The sequence below is a fragment of the Scyliorhinus canicula genome, chromosome 2, assembly GCF_902713615.1.
Source record: "Scyliorhinus canicula chromosome 2, sScyCan1.1, whole genome shotgun sequence".
Classification (NCBI taxonomy): domain Eukaryota; kingdom Metazoa; phylum Chordata; class Chondrichthyes; order Carcharhiniformes; family Scyliorhinidae; genus Scyliorhinus; species Scyliorhinus canicula.
The window spans coordinates 262,413,380-262,426,910 of NC_052147.1; the positions used below are offsets into that span (position 1 = coordinate 262,413,380).

Here is a 13,531-nt window from a genome sequence, read left to right on the forward strand (position 1 = left end):
AGACAATAATCTATATCTCCATTCTTCCATTCTTCCTACCAAAGTGCTCACACTTTTCCACATTGCAATCCATCTGCAATTGTTTGCCCACTCTCCTGGCCTGTCTAGGTCCTTCTGCAGCCTCTCTGCTTCCTCAATATAACCTGTCCCTTTACATATCTTTGTATCAAAATAATACAACAGTGGTTTGCTTTTGCCTTCTGCAGTCTGGCTGACCAGGAAACTCTTCAAGGCATATGGGAAGGATTTACAGGATGATAATTAATCACATTCTGAACATATTTTCCATGGCCATCAAGTCCTGAGTGGAGCTTAGCCCAGGGGTAGCGGCACTACCACTACACCACTAGCCCCACCTGAAATACCAGCCCATCATTTTTCTTTGTAGCTGCTCACAAAACTGCATTAGGGCTTTTATTTAATCGAATGTGGTTTGCCCAGCTTTGAGTTGCATGGCTGGAAATGGTCACAGGGACGCATGTGTTTGGAAATGACCCTTCCTTCAGCTGATTTCAATGATTGAAGAAAGAAAGTAGCTTCTAGTGGCATTATTTGGGACGATATCCAAAAATAGCGCAGATGAAACCACGGGTGGGATTCTCCGGCCCCACGCGGGGTCGGAAAATTGCCGGGGGGGCGGCGTGAATCCCACCCCCGCCGGCCGCCGAATTCTCCGGCACCGGAGATTCAGCGGGGGCGGTAATCGCCCGTCGGCGGTCGCTCACAGTGGCCCCCCCGGCGATTCTCCGATCTGCGATGGGCCGAAGTCCCGCCCGTTCTTTGCCAGTCCCGCCGGCATAAATTAGACTAGGTCCCTTACCGGCTGGACCTGGCGGCGTGGGTTGGGCCAGGGTTCTGTGGGGGGTGCGGGGCGATCTGGGCCCCCATGGTGGCCTGACCCGCGATCGGGGCCCACCGATCCGCGGGCGGGCCTGTGCCATGGGGCACTCTTTTCCTACGCGCCGGCTGTGTCAGCCTCTGCGATGGCCGACGCGTAGGTGAACCCACCCCCCACCCACCCGCGCATGCGCGGGGATGACATCAGCAGCCGCTGACGCTCCCATGCATGTGCGGACCCATGCCGGCCGGCGGAGTCCCTTCGGCCCCGGCTGCCGTGGTGCCAAATGCCATCCACGCCGGCTGGCGGGATGCAAACCACTCTGGCGCCGGCGAGGATTCCGCACCTTTGGGCCGGGCCGACGCCGGAGTGGTTCACGCCACTCCATCCCGCCGGGACCCCCTGCCCCGCCGGGTACGGGAGAATCCCTCCCCACATCTCCAAACAAAAGTTAGGACCCTTCCAAATCAGACTTGGTTTGCAATTGGCATCCGATCTTAGCACTGCAGCTTTGGGGAGCAGGAAGCATTACGTTGAAGTAGATGTGTTTGAACTTCTAATGCCCCACACAATGATTGCATTGTCTGAGTTGTGCAATGGCAGATCAGCTTCCAATCCTGTCTACATGCCTCCCCGAGAGACTTAACTAGAATGAGAGAGATTTGTTACTTCGAAAGCCATGTCAATTTTAATTTAAAAAGCTGTTAATAATAATACATTTGATATTTTTTTGAAACCATTTGAAGTAATAATCATCTACATTACAATTGGTACGCTGTTACAGAGCAGCAACTGTAACCTCAGCAACCACAATGACCTCACAGCTATTCAACGGAGGGAAAGAATGTCTGGAGACCAGATGTTGGGACACTGTGTCATTTGCTGGAAACCACATATATATATATCTACTTATGACTGTTAACAGCGGTACCACTTACTGGAAGACTCCTGAACCTGAAGAACGTCTGCTGCTATGTTTCTGTCCTTCTTTCTCCTTGCTGTACTGTGGCATGAGATAGAAACATGGGGGCTGAAAAATGGAATACTGCACAACTCAATCTGGTTAGGTAAGACTGCAGTGTGGTATTATTCCTCTTTTGTTTCAGAAGGAGATTTGATTCTCAGTTTGTACTCGAAAACCAGGTTTTAATGCTGACCAGGTTAGCATCAACCCCTCAGCTCGTTTGTCATCGGTATTTCAAGCTGTTCAGAGTCTGCAGTCTTCCAGCAAATGTTCTGATGTTTTAAATTCTTATCATCCTCCAGAATTAATGTTCCTCTTATTGGTGTGCAACCTATTACCTTCCAGATAATCAGCCCTTTTCTGAATGACTCATTAATTATACGAGGGTATATTTCATTTTTAAAGTTAAAGTAAGACATTAATATGCATTAGTTTATGTAAATAAATAAACCAGGAATTATACCTTACTGTAAGACACACTGTCGTACCAATGTGTGGGTAGAAGTAAAGGAATTGATCATAGAATAGGATCATAGAATTTAGAGTGCAGAAGGAGGCCATTCGGCCCATTAAGTCTGCACCTGCCCTTGTAATGAGCATCTCAATATACTTTGGCTAAAGGAGTTGTTTAATGAAACAGTGTAACCAGTGCTGATTTAAAAGGGATTTAGATAAATATATGAACAAGAAATACTGAAAGGGTTTGTTAATTGGTTGATACATTGGCAAATGGCCACCTTAAATGTTGTAAAATTCTGTATTCTCCAAAGAAGCCAGTTAGAAATTGTACCTTAGTGGTCACTGAGTAAGGACAGCATCCAGCACAGCTGAATGGTGCACCACCAGCAAATAACAGTCACATTCACTATTTTGGTTCATACAAAGAATAGTTTCTTAACTGAGGAGACTTCCAGCAATGATAGAATCTTGTCTTCGGGTCATAGAATGGTTACAGCACAGCCTGCTGTGTCCTTGCCAACTCTGTGCAAAAGCAGTTTAGCTGATCCAGCTCCCTCCCCCTTTCCCCATCGCCCTGCAAATTGCTTATCCTCAGATGCATATTCAGTGCCCTTTTCAAAGCCACAATTGAATCTGCCTCAACCACAATCTCAGGCACAGCATTCCAGATCCCTGCATAAACAATACTTTCTTCGTGTCCACCATTGGTTCTTTCCAATCACCTGAAAACAGTCAATAGCAATAATTTCTCTCTATTGACTCTTTCTAGTCCCTTCATGATTTTGCATTCCTCTAGCAAATCTCCTCTCACCCTTTTCTTTGAGAACAACCCCAGCTCGTCCGGTCTGTGCATGTTACTGAAGTCCCTCATCCCTGGAACCATTCTCTGGAACCATACTCTGTGCGAGGGCAGCACAGTAGCCTAGTGGTTAGCACAACCGCCTCACGGCGCTGAGGTCCCAGGTTCGATCCCAGCTCTGGGTCACTGTCCGTGTGGAGTTTGCACATTCTCCCCGTGTTTGCGTGGGTTTCGCCCCCACAACCCAAAAATGTGCAGAGTAGGTGGATTGGCCACGTAAAATTGCCCCTTAATTGGAAAAAATTATTGGCTAATCTAAATTTAAAAAAGAAAAAAAAAAATTTATACTCTGTGCCTGCAATTATAAAGCTCAGGAGCCCGTATGCCTTTTCAACAACTTTCCAAAGCTGCCCTTCAGTGGTTTGTGCACATATATCCCCAGGTCTCTCTGTCCCTGTGCCTCCTTGAGAACTGTACTCTCCATTATAGGGGACCAGTTAGCTCAGTTAGCTAAGAGCCAGATTCAGGAAAACATCAGAAGCACGGATTAATTCCCCATACTGGCTAAGATAGCTCCTGGGGTCTATCTCATTACCTTACCCCTAAATTAATACCATGAACCCTTTCACTATGTCTCATGCAGTTCACAGTACCTTCAAGCTTTGAGTCATCGGAAAATCAGGGAGGAAAAAAACCCAGCACATTGGGATGATTGCTTTTCAATATCAAATTAGCAAAGATATTCCAATCTAAACAATCAATGCAGTTCTGAGGAGAAATTGAATAGGTACAAAGCTGTTATGACACATTCACACATCAGGGGCGAAATTTTCCGACCCCCAGCAGGGTCGGAGAATCGCCTGGGGCCGCCTAAAATCCCGCCCCCGCCGTGGCAGAGATTCTCCGCCACCCAGGAAGTGGCGGCGGCAGGAATCTCGCCACTCCGATCGGAGAGGCCCCTGCGGTGATTCTCCGGCCCCAATGGGCCGAAGTCCCGCCGCTGGGAGGCCTCTCCCACCGCCTCTGGAACAGCGGGATCAGCGGCGCGAGCAGGCCCCCGGGGTCCTGGGGGGGGCAGGGGGCGATCAAACCCCGGGGGGTGCCCCCACGGTGGCTTGACCCGCGATCGGGGCCCCCTGCTCAGACTCCGGGCCAGTGCCCTGGCTGCACTATTTTCTTCCGCGCCCGCCACGGCCTTCGCCATGGCGGAAGCAGAAGAGAACCCCACATCGCGCATGCGCCGACCGGCGAAAGCCTTTCGGCCAGCCCCGCTGCCGGGGGCGCTGGTTTTTTGTGCCAGTCTTCTGATGCTAACCGCTCCGGCGCGGGGCTGTCCCCCAAAGGTGGGGAGAATTCCCCACCTTTGGGAAGGCGCGACCCCTGAGTGGTTGGCGCCACTCCCCTACTCCGGGACCCTCCGTCACACCGGGTAGGGGAGAATGCCGCCCCAGGATTTTCACAATAGTATGTATTGGTTATTGTATTCCTCTCCCTTTCTTGTGTTGTGTTTATAATCCTTTCCTTGGAACAGGGGTCCGGGAGGTGAGCTGGGGTAGGTGGAGGTCTGAGCAGCCTGCTCAGTCACTTTTAAGTCATTAGTTTGCACTATTAATGCTATTGCAACATTGTAAGAAATAATATACTACAGCTTGTCTTTATGAGTTTAAGTCTTTTAACTGTGTTTAAAGCATTGGATGGAATTTTCCCTTACATTTCAGAGTGCCAGTCTCTGACCGAGACTTGGAGTATAGCTCTCCAGCTGTACAACCGAGTTTTTAGACCAGGTCTCGAGCTTCTTGGAAGCTTCAGTGGGCGTAGTTTATACCGTCACTGTGGCAGGGCGGGGCCTGATAGAGCTGCCAAGACTAGCTCCACAGAGATTGGGGCGCACTTTAAAAACAGCACCCTGATCAGTGCAAAACAAAATCCGCCCCCCCCCCCCCCCCCCACATCAGCCCCCCCCTACTCCCCCACATTCATGGCGGACCCTGCCACAAGCATCGGGAGCTTCCCCCCCTCCCCCAGCGCAAGCATCAGCATCCAGGCTCTCACCCCTAACCCCCACCACAAGCATCAGCATTGGGGGCTCCTCCCCTCCATCAAATATAATGCAAACCCTGTCCCCAATGCCCAGAGAGTCTCCCCTTACATGGCCTCCGGCAGAGTTTGGCACTTCGAGATTGTCACTGTAGCAAAGGGTAGTGCGAGGGTGTGGTACGAGGGTACTGCCTGGGCATGTCCCTCTCCCCTCCACTGATTCACGTTTTCCAAACCTGTTGTGTATCTCGCCAACGTGACATCGACATCTCATCTGCACGGTGAGAGGGGATCTTGCAGCGGGCAGCTACAGCTAGAACAGCCAAGTATATTCAGATGTATTTAAATGAGATTTCCACCATTTCTGGACATAAACCTTGTTAACTCATCAGTAAAAAATGTAGAAAATCGAAAAACATGATCTTACCGGCGAGAATTGCGTTTTCCGATTCCCGTAGGATTTTCCAATTACAACACCATTCTCGCTGATGGTTAATGCAAGCTGAAAGTCACCCCATTATCTTTGTTTTGCTTTTCTAAGTTTGTAACCAATATTACTCCATTAAACTGAGATTCCACCTTGTAGTATTACACTGTAAGATATTCCCAACATCTTTATTGTATGGGGACAAGAATAAAAGATAACAAAAGGTGACTCAAGCTTTTTTGGACCATTTCCTTTACAAATAAAAGATTTGCCACCTGTTCTCCAAAATAAAACCAGGTAGGTCGACTCAAATTTTGGGGCACGTTAATTTGAATTTAAACAGAAGCTTGGCAGTTAACTGTTCCCTGGTGCCATCTCCATGGCAATGCCTCTACGAAACAGAGTCCATTCATAAACTAATCAAGACTCTCTTTGCCTACCTTATAAACTGTTGTTCCCTTTACAATTAGTATTCTTGCAAACTGTCCTGATGAGCGAAAGATGAAAAACTTTGACAGCATGTCTCTTTTCTCATCAGTACTCAAGTTCCATACTACCAAATGGCTATTTGTATTTAAAAGCATTCTAAAAGTGTAATTGAGTGTCTTATGAAGTAGGTACATCCACCGCCAAATGCTTTTGTCTATTTTAACTGTTTTAATAGTCGCATCCTCCCATGTGGTATCTAATTTAATATATAAGTAGCTCCACAGTTTTTAGTTTTATTTTGTCCTGTATTTCTGAAGTTTTTTTAATATTTCAATCTGTACATTTTGTGAAAGTGTCTGCTGATTCATGTCCACAGCACTAATGATGTGACAAAGGTTGGAGACAGAAAACATCTTGGTCTTTATTCATAGATTAACTAAAAGTTAAGCTGAAGGACTGTATTAGTTGTGCAAAACTGACATGTCTTGCCATGCAATTACAGAACAAGCAGCTGGCGTTTATCACAGAGAGTCGCGCAAAGGAAAATATCAGCTCACCTTGAAAGAAGCTAAAGTGCTGTGCGATTATGAGGGAGGACAACTTGCGACGTACAAACAGTTAGAGTCAGCTCAGAGAATAGGTAGGAAAGGGTTTGCCATATCAAATGGAATGCGTTTGGCACATGCAGTGCTAATTCAAACCTAAATGAGCCACTTTGTGTTTTATTGATTGTACCATGGCAGTAAGCAGTGATATTTCTGGATGTAATTACTTTTCTTCATGAGACTTGTTACTTGGTACTTGGCAAGGCTTCCCTCTGTAGTTTTCCACCAGGCAATTTTCACAGGTGGTGCACAATGAGTCCAGTCGATAGATACGCTCATTAGAAATGTTCAACAGATTTTCCTTGAATTAAATTTCAAAGGGCATAGACAGTGCAGACCTAAAGGACTTCAACTGCGGAGGCAAAACCAAATTCCTGTGGTATTATTAATGGTGCATTTGTAAAAGCAGGTGTCATGAACATGAATTAGTTTTCCAGCAAGATCTTCATAGATTTCAGAGAAATCTTTCCCATTACTGTCTCGGGAAAATAGAGGAACAGCTTTCTACAGTTGTAACTCTGTATATAGGCTGTGAAGTTGGCAGGAATATCACTGTCACCAAATAAATAATTTTTATATTAAAACCATTTGAGCTGAAACAAAATTTGATATTACAGTTAAGAACTTTTCCAAAGTCAAGAGAAACTCTATTGCTCTAAATTAACTTGATAATGCCAAAAAATACACCCCAACCAATCTATTAAACAAACTGCTTTAAATAACTTACTTTTATTTCTTTTATTTCCCTTTTTCCTCATTCTGTTTTCTAATTATCATTCTGCTTCTAATTGATAAAATGGTAATGGCACTAGATTATCAATCCAGATGCCTAGGCTAATGCTCTGGGAACATGGATTCAAATCACTCAAAGGGCAGCTGGTGAAATTTAAGTTCAAGAAATAATTCTGGAATTAAGAACTAGTCTCGGTAACAGCGACCATGAAACTATTGTTGCTTGTCAGAAACAAAAATCTGGTTTGAACGTACTTTGGGGAAGGTAATCTGTCGTCCTCACGTGGTCTATGTGTGACTCCAGACCCACAGCAATGTAGTTGACTTTTAAATGCCCTCTGAAATGGCCCAGCAAGACACTTGGTTGTGTCAAGTTGCTACAAAGTCAGAAACGAATGAAAGCGGATGAAATAACAATGACAAGTCCAGCTCTGCCCTACAAAATCCTTGTTAATAACATGTAGGGGCTCTTCCCAACATTGTGAGAGCTGTCCCACAACTAGTTAAGCAACAACCTGACATAGTCACCAAATCATTCTTTACAGAGAATGCCCCAGGCGCCACCATCGCCATCCCTGGGTATATCCTGTCCCACCGGCAGAACAGACCCACCAGAGAAGGCAGCACAGTAGCATACGATCTAATCCTCTGGGAGTCCTCAACATCAATCCCATGAGATTTCATGCTATCAGGTCAAACATAGGAAAGGACGCCCCCTGCTGATCATCCAAGGACAGATAACTGGGTTATGAGCCCTGCTCGTCCTCCAAATGAAGGCTGGAAATCAATTACCTTCTCCTTGATTAACTTTTTACTACTGTTTCTTGGGCAGATTGTAACTGACTGGATGTTATAAGGGCCTGGGTGAAACTCCTCAGTAAATGCTCTCTCATCACAAGAGAGCCGGCGCAGGGGTTCGGGGGCCTATGATACAGAAATCTAAAGAAGACGATTACCGTTTTAAGCACACACAAATCTATTAGAAAAATAAAACGTGCAATTGTGATAATTTTACGAAAGGGTAGGGGCTGGTTTAGCACACTGGGCTAAATCGCTGGCTTTTAAAGCAGACCAAGGCACGCCAGCAGCACGGTTCAATTCCCGTACCAGCCTCCCCAAACAGACGCCGGAATGTGGTGACTAGGGGCTTTTCACAGTAACTTCATTGAAGCCTACTCGTGACAATAAGCGATTTTCATTTTCATTTCATTTCAAATTGCAACCTAGATAAATCCCAACAGGAAAAGAAAGTTCTTATTTCTATAAGGGAATCCTAGGTCTAGACTTTACTCGTTACAGGCATAGGGTAGATTTTCTGGTCCCGTCCACTATGGGAAGCTTCCCGGGTGGAACAGAAATTTTGACGGACCATCTAAAGGTTTATTGACCTTGGGTGGGATCTGATCTTGGAACAGGCGCGACTGTAAAATCCTGCCCGTAGAATTTCAAAATCTATCAAATATTAAAGTAATATTACCTTCTTCCCCCAGTCGCTGAAATTCGCTAGGTTCAGGAAAGGGCTGAAGTCAACCCATGAGAATCCAATGAATCTGAAAATTCTGGTTTGGATTGAAATATTAATAATGAATTTTGGGCTTGTACAATTAATGGTTACAAGGAAGATGGTCATTTGATCAATGACAGTCTACTCCTAATTAATATCCTAGACGAAAGGACTGCCTATTATAATGTGGGTACTCGTTCAATTTCTAAGAAATGTTATTTTGAATTTATGCTTGAAAATCGGACGTTATGTTACAGTCATGTTGGTCAATATTGCTTAGTCAAGGGACAGTGTTCAGTAAGATAATAAGATGTGAGGCCCAGCATTCTTTATCTGATTGTGGCTTTAATTATCAGGGGTAGCATTGTGTGCATGCGTGCTAGAGTAATGGCAAGAAAGAGAATATATCATTTTTGAGGCATGTGTATTTCTTATCAGTGAATTCACACTGTTGTTAAGGGAGTTCTTGCAAGCTAGTTTTGACTCCAGTTAAAATGTGTTTTACTGTGCGTTTACCCAAAGTAACCTTTAATCTAATCCTGTATTAATTATATATTATTTGACCCTTATTCCTTCGCACATTGGCAGGTAATGTTCACGCCACAAAAGTGGCATTAATGACCACCTCCAGCAAGGGAGAATCTGACCAACTCCCTTGATATTCAATAGCAGAAATTGTGGCTTAACCATATAAATACTGTGGCTACAATAGCAGCTGGAGGCTGGGGATTCTGCTGCGGGTAACTCACCACCTGACTTCCCAAAGCCTGTTCACCATCTACAAGGCACATGTCAGGAGAGTGATGGAATACTCCCCACCTGTCTGGGATCAGTGCAGGTTCCAACAGCACTCAAGCAACATGACACCAGCCAGAACAAAGCAGCCCTATTGATTGACACTCCATCCATCACCTTAAACATTCAACCCCTCTGCCGTCAACACACAGTGGCAACAGTGTGCACCATCTATAAGATGCACTGCAACAATCCACCAAGATTCCTTCAACAGCACCTTCTAAACCCATGAAGGACAGTACGTCAAAGGACAAGGGCAGCAGATGCATGGGAGCAGCAACACTTGTAAGTTTCCCTACAAGCTACCCTCCATCCTGACTTGGAACTATGTTGCCATCCTTTCACTGTCACTGGGTCAAACTCCTGGAACTCCCTAGCAGCACTGTGGGTGTACCTACACTATATGGCTGCAGCTATTCACTCCACCACTGTCTCAAGAGCAATCAGGGATGCTGACCTACCCAGTGAAGCCCACGGGTGGGATTCTCCGTCGGCCGATGCCGAAATCGGGAAAGCCGATTGGGCAGAGAATCGGTCTTTACGCCGCAATCGTGGTCGGTGCCGGTTCACGCCAAGTCATAATTCTCTGGTGCCTCAACAGCGCCGTCAATGTGTTCCACTCCACAACTACAGTAAACGCGGTTTGCATATCGTTAGCGGGCCTGGCCTGGTATTCTCTGGAGCCACCGCGATCCTCCACCTCTACCAGGGGGAATTCCTGATGGCAAGGTTCATTTGTGCTTTTCAAAATTGGGAAGCCAGCACCGTGGCTGATGAAGGAGAGAGAGGAGGTAGGACACGCAGGGATAGGACCATGGGCTGCCGGTCTTGACATTGGCCGGGCTGCTGGGGGGCAATGACGGGAGGGTGACCAAGGGACAGGCCGTGGGGCCGGGGTGATCTCCCTTGGGACCTGGGTGTCCAGGCATGGACCGCCATTGCCACGGCTTCAAGACAGCCACCTTGCTGTGCACCCAACTGAACACCCACCTTGGCCCGTGGCTCTGCAGAGTGACACCGGCTGTGTGGGTGCTCCAATCCCACCATCCCCCATACCTCAGCCCAACTCTCCACCCCCAACACCACTGCCCCCACCCTCCGCCATACCACCCCCCTCAACTAGCCAACATCCGCCATCATGGGCTGTATTGCGCAGCCCACACAAGGGCAAGACCAACAGTAACTCCTACGGGGGGAGGGGGGTGCCGGACGGGGGACACAAAGCGTACCGCTGCCATGGGCAGCACAGCTGATGGTCCGACGGGCAGCTGGGATGGGCGCCAGGGCCAGAGGCTCCCACGGTTCCGGGCACCGATGGGGAAAGGGTTGCAGAGATGGGGAAGGTGTGGCAGACATGCGGGGACAGCGTCCACAGTGACAACCGGGGCCACCTGTTAGACCTAGGGTGGTGGCTCCTGGGTGACAGGGATATCCACTGCCGTCGTGCCTGATGGCACCTATCTGGAGGCCACAGACCGATGCAGAGACCCACTGTAATGATGCACATGCGGCGACCAGGAGTATAATTGAATGGTGCTGCTGCATCCTGAAGATGTGGTTCAGGTGCCTGGACCGCTCTGGAAGGGCCTTCCTGTATAGCGCTGGATGCTTGGATGCTTGACAACAACCCTGGCTCGAGGACTGAACCTCCACAATCAATGGGACCGTTCGTTCCAGAAGCCTGAAATCTGTCTCGTCTGTCCCGCCAACCACCCCCTCAGGGGTTCCTACCACCACCTGATGTATCACTGCACGTGTGTGGTGTGCACCAGATAGTGTCCCAGGAGCCTCTTCACTAAAGTGCTCAGCCGAGATGAGTGTTTCTGGGATGGTGGAGGGTGTTGGAGACAGCTGTGAAGGAAAATCAGTGTATTCCCCAACTCGGGTTCTGGGGTATCACTGGATGCGGGTCAATGGATCCCTCCATATCTGTGTCATCGTCATCGCTGCTAGCCATCTGGGTATGTGGTCGTGGTTGGGGGGATGGAGACGCCACTTCAATGCATTCTATGCTGGTTTCAAGCAGGAAACCATTGACAACTGCCTCAGCAGCCTCGACACACCCATGCCTACTGTCACAGCTTCTGAAGTCAGATTGGCCTTCTTAAAAGTGTACCCTCGAAAATCAACGGGTCCTGATGGGGTCCCTGGTCGTGCATTCAGATCCTGCGCGGACCAACTTGAAGGTGTGTTCATGGATATCTTCAACCTCGCCCTACTCTGTTCTGAGAGAAAGACCCCATCATACCGGTGCCAAAGAAGAACCAGGCAACATGCCTCAATGAGTTTGTCCAGTGGCCTTTTCATCTATCATTATGAAGTACTTCGAGAAGTTGGTCATGAGACACATCAACTCCATATTCCCAGAATGCCTTGATCCACTGCAATTCACATACCGTCACAACTGGTCCACAGCAAACGCCATCTCCCTGACTCGACATTCATCCTTGGAGCATCTCAACAACAAGGACTCCTACGTCAGACTCCTATTCATTGACTACAGTTCCGCTTTCAACACCATAATCCCAGCCAAGCTCATATCAAAGCTCCAAAACCTAGGACCTGGCTCCTCCCTCTGCAACTGGAACTTCGACTTCCTGACCCATAGACCACAATCAGTAAGGATAAACAACAACACCTCCTCCACGATAGTCGTCAATACCGGGGCCCCGCAAGGCTGCATACCTAGCCCCCTACTATACTCCCTGCACACACACGACTGTGTGGCAACGTTTGGCTCCAACTCCATCCACACATTTGCTGATGACATAACCATAGTGGGTCAGATCCAATCCAATCTGTCCTGGTCAACCCACGTCCATGCTACAACCAAGAAAACCCAACAGCGCCTATACGTCCTCGGGAAACTGAGAAAATACGGCATGTCCACATTGACTCTTACCAATTTTTACAGATGCACCACAAAAGCATCCTATCTGGCTGCTTCATAGTTTGGTATGGCAACTGCTCGGCCCAAAACTGTAAGAAAATACAGAGAGTGATGAACACAGCCCAGTCCATCACACAAACCCGCATCCCATTCATTGACTCTGTCTACACCTCCCATTGCCTTGGGAAAGCGGGCAGCATGAACAAAGACCCGTCCCACCTGGGTTATTCTCTTTTCCAACCTCTTCCATCGGGCAGGAGATACAAACGTCTGAGAACACGCACTAACAGGTTCAAAAACAGCTTCTTCCCCACTGTTACCAGACTCCTGAATGACCCTTTATAGACTGAACTGATCTCTCCACACATCTTCTCTACTGAGTAGTACTACACTCCGTATGCTTCACCCAATGCCTGTGTCCATGCATTTACATTGTGTATTTATAGTATGCCCTATGTTTTTCATGGATGGAATGATCTGTCTGAACTGTTCACAGAACAATATTTTTCACTGTACCTCGGTACACATGACAAACCCAAATCAAATCCAATCTGATCACCGGCAGCTCCTGCAAGGCACAAGACAAGACACATGATTGCATTGCAGGCTGGGAGGGGGGGAGTGGGGTGGTGGGGTGTGAGGGGGAGGGAGGTGTGTGGCGGAGGGAGGTGTGTGGGGAGGGGGTCTGGCGGTGGAGAGGGGGTGAGTGGTTGGTGGTGGTGGGCCAGGGGCTTTGTGGTGGTGGAGCAGGGATGTGGCAGTGATGGTGAGGTGGTGGTCGGTGTGGGGGTGCTATGGGTGGTGGTGAGGGGGGTGACACATGTGTCACGAGGAACCCGTAACTCATCGGCATCAAACTTCCTTGCCCGATGTCGACCTCTACCGTGCTGACTGCCTTTTCTTTGGGCCCTCTGACCATGTCCAATGCCCCCTGTTCAGCTGCGGTGAGGGGCCGCAGGTCAGGCGATACCCCCCAGCCTTCTCCCTCTCTTGGCGATTGCGGCCTGCTTTCTCCTGCAGCGAGGGGGTGGGGGGGGGGGGGGGGGGGGGGT

The 13,531-nt window shown here is 48.1% G+C and overlaps 1 protein-coding gene across 1 annotated transcript in view; it reads left to right on the forward strand.

The window, feature by feature from the left end:
• The first annotated feature begins 1,626 nt into the window (after nt 1-1,626).
• Nucleotides 1,627-13,531, forward strand: part of tnfaip6 (tumor necrosis factor, alpha-induced protein 6) — a 52,578-nt gene continuing 40,673 nt past the window's right edge. Inside the window, exons 1-2 of the mRNA XM_038790004.1 lie at nt 1,627-1,905; nt 6,456-6,593. Of these exons, the coding sequence (XP_038645932.1) occupies nt 1,812-1,905; nt 6,456-6,593 (232 nt within the window). The 5' untranslated portion in view covers nt 1,627-1,811. The remainder of the gene's footprint in view (nt 1,906-6,455; nt 6,594-13,531) is intronic.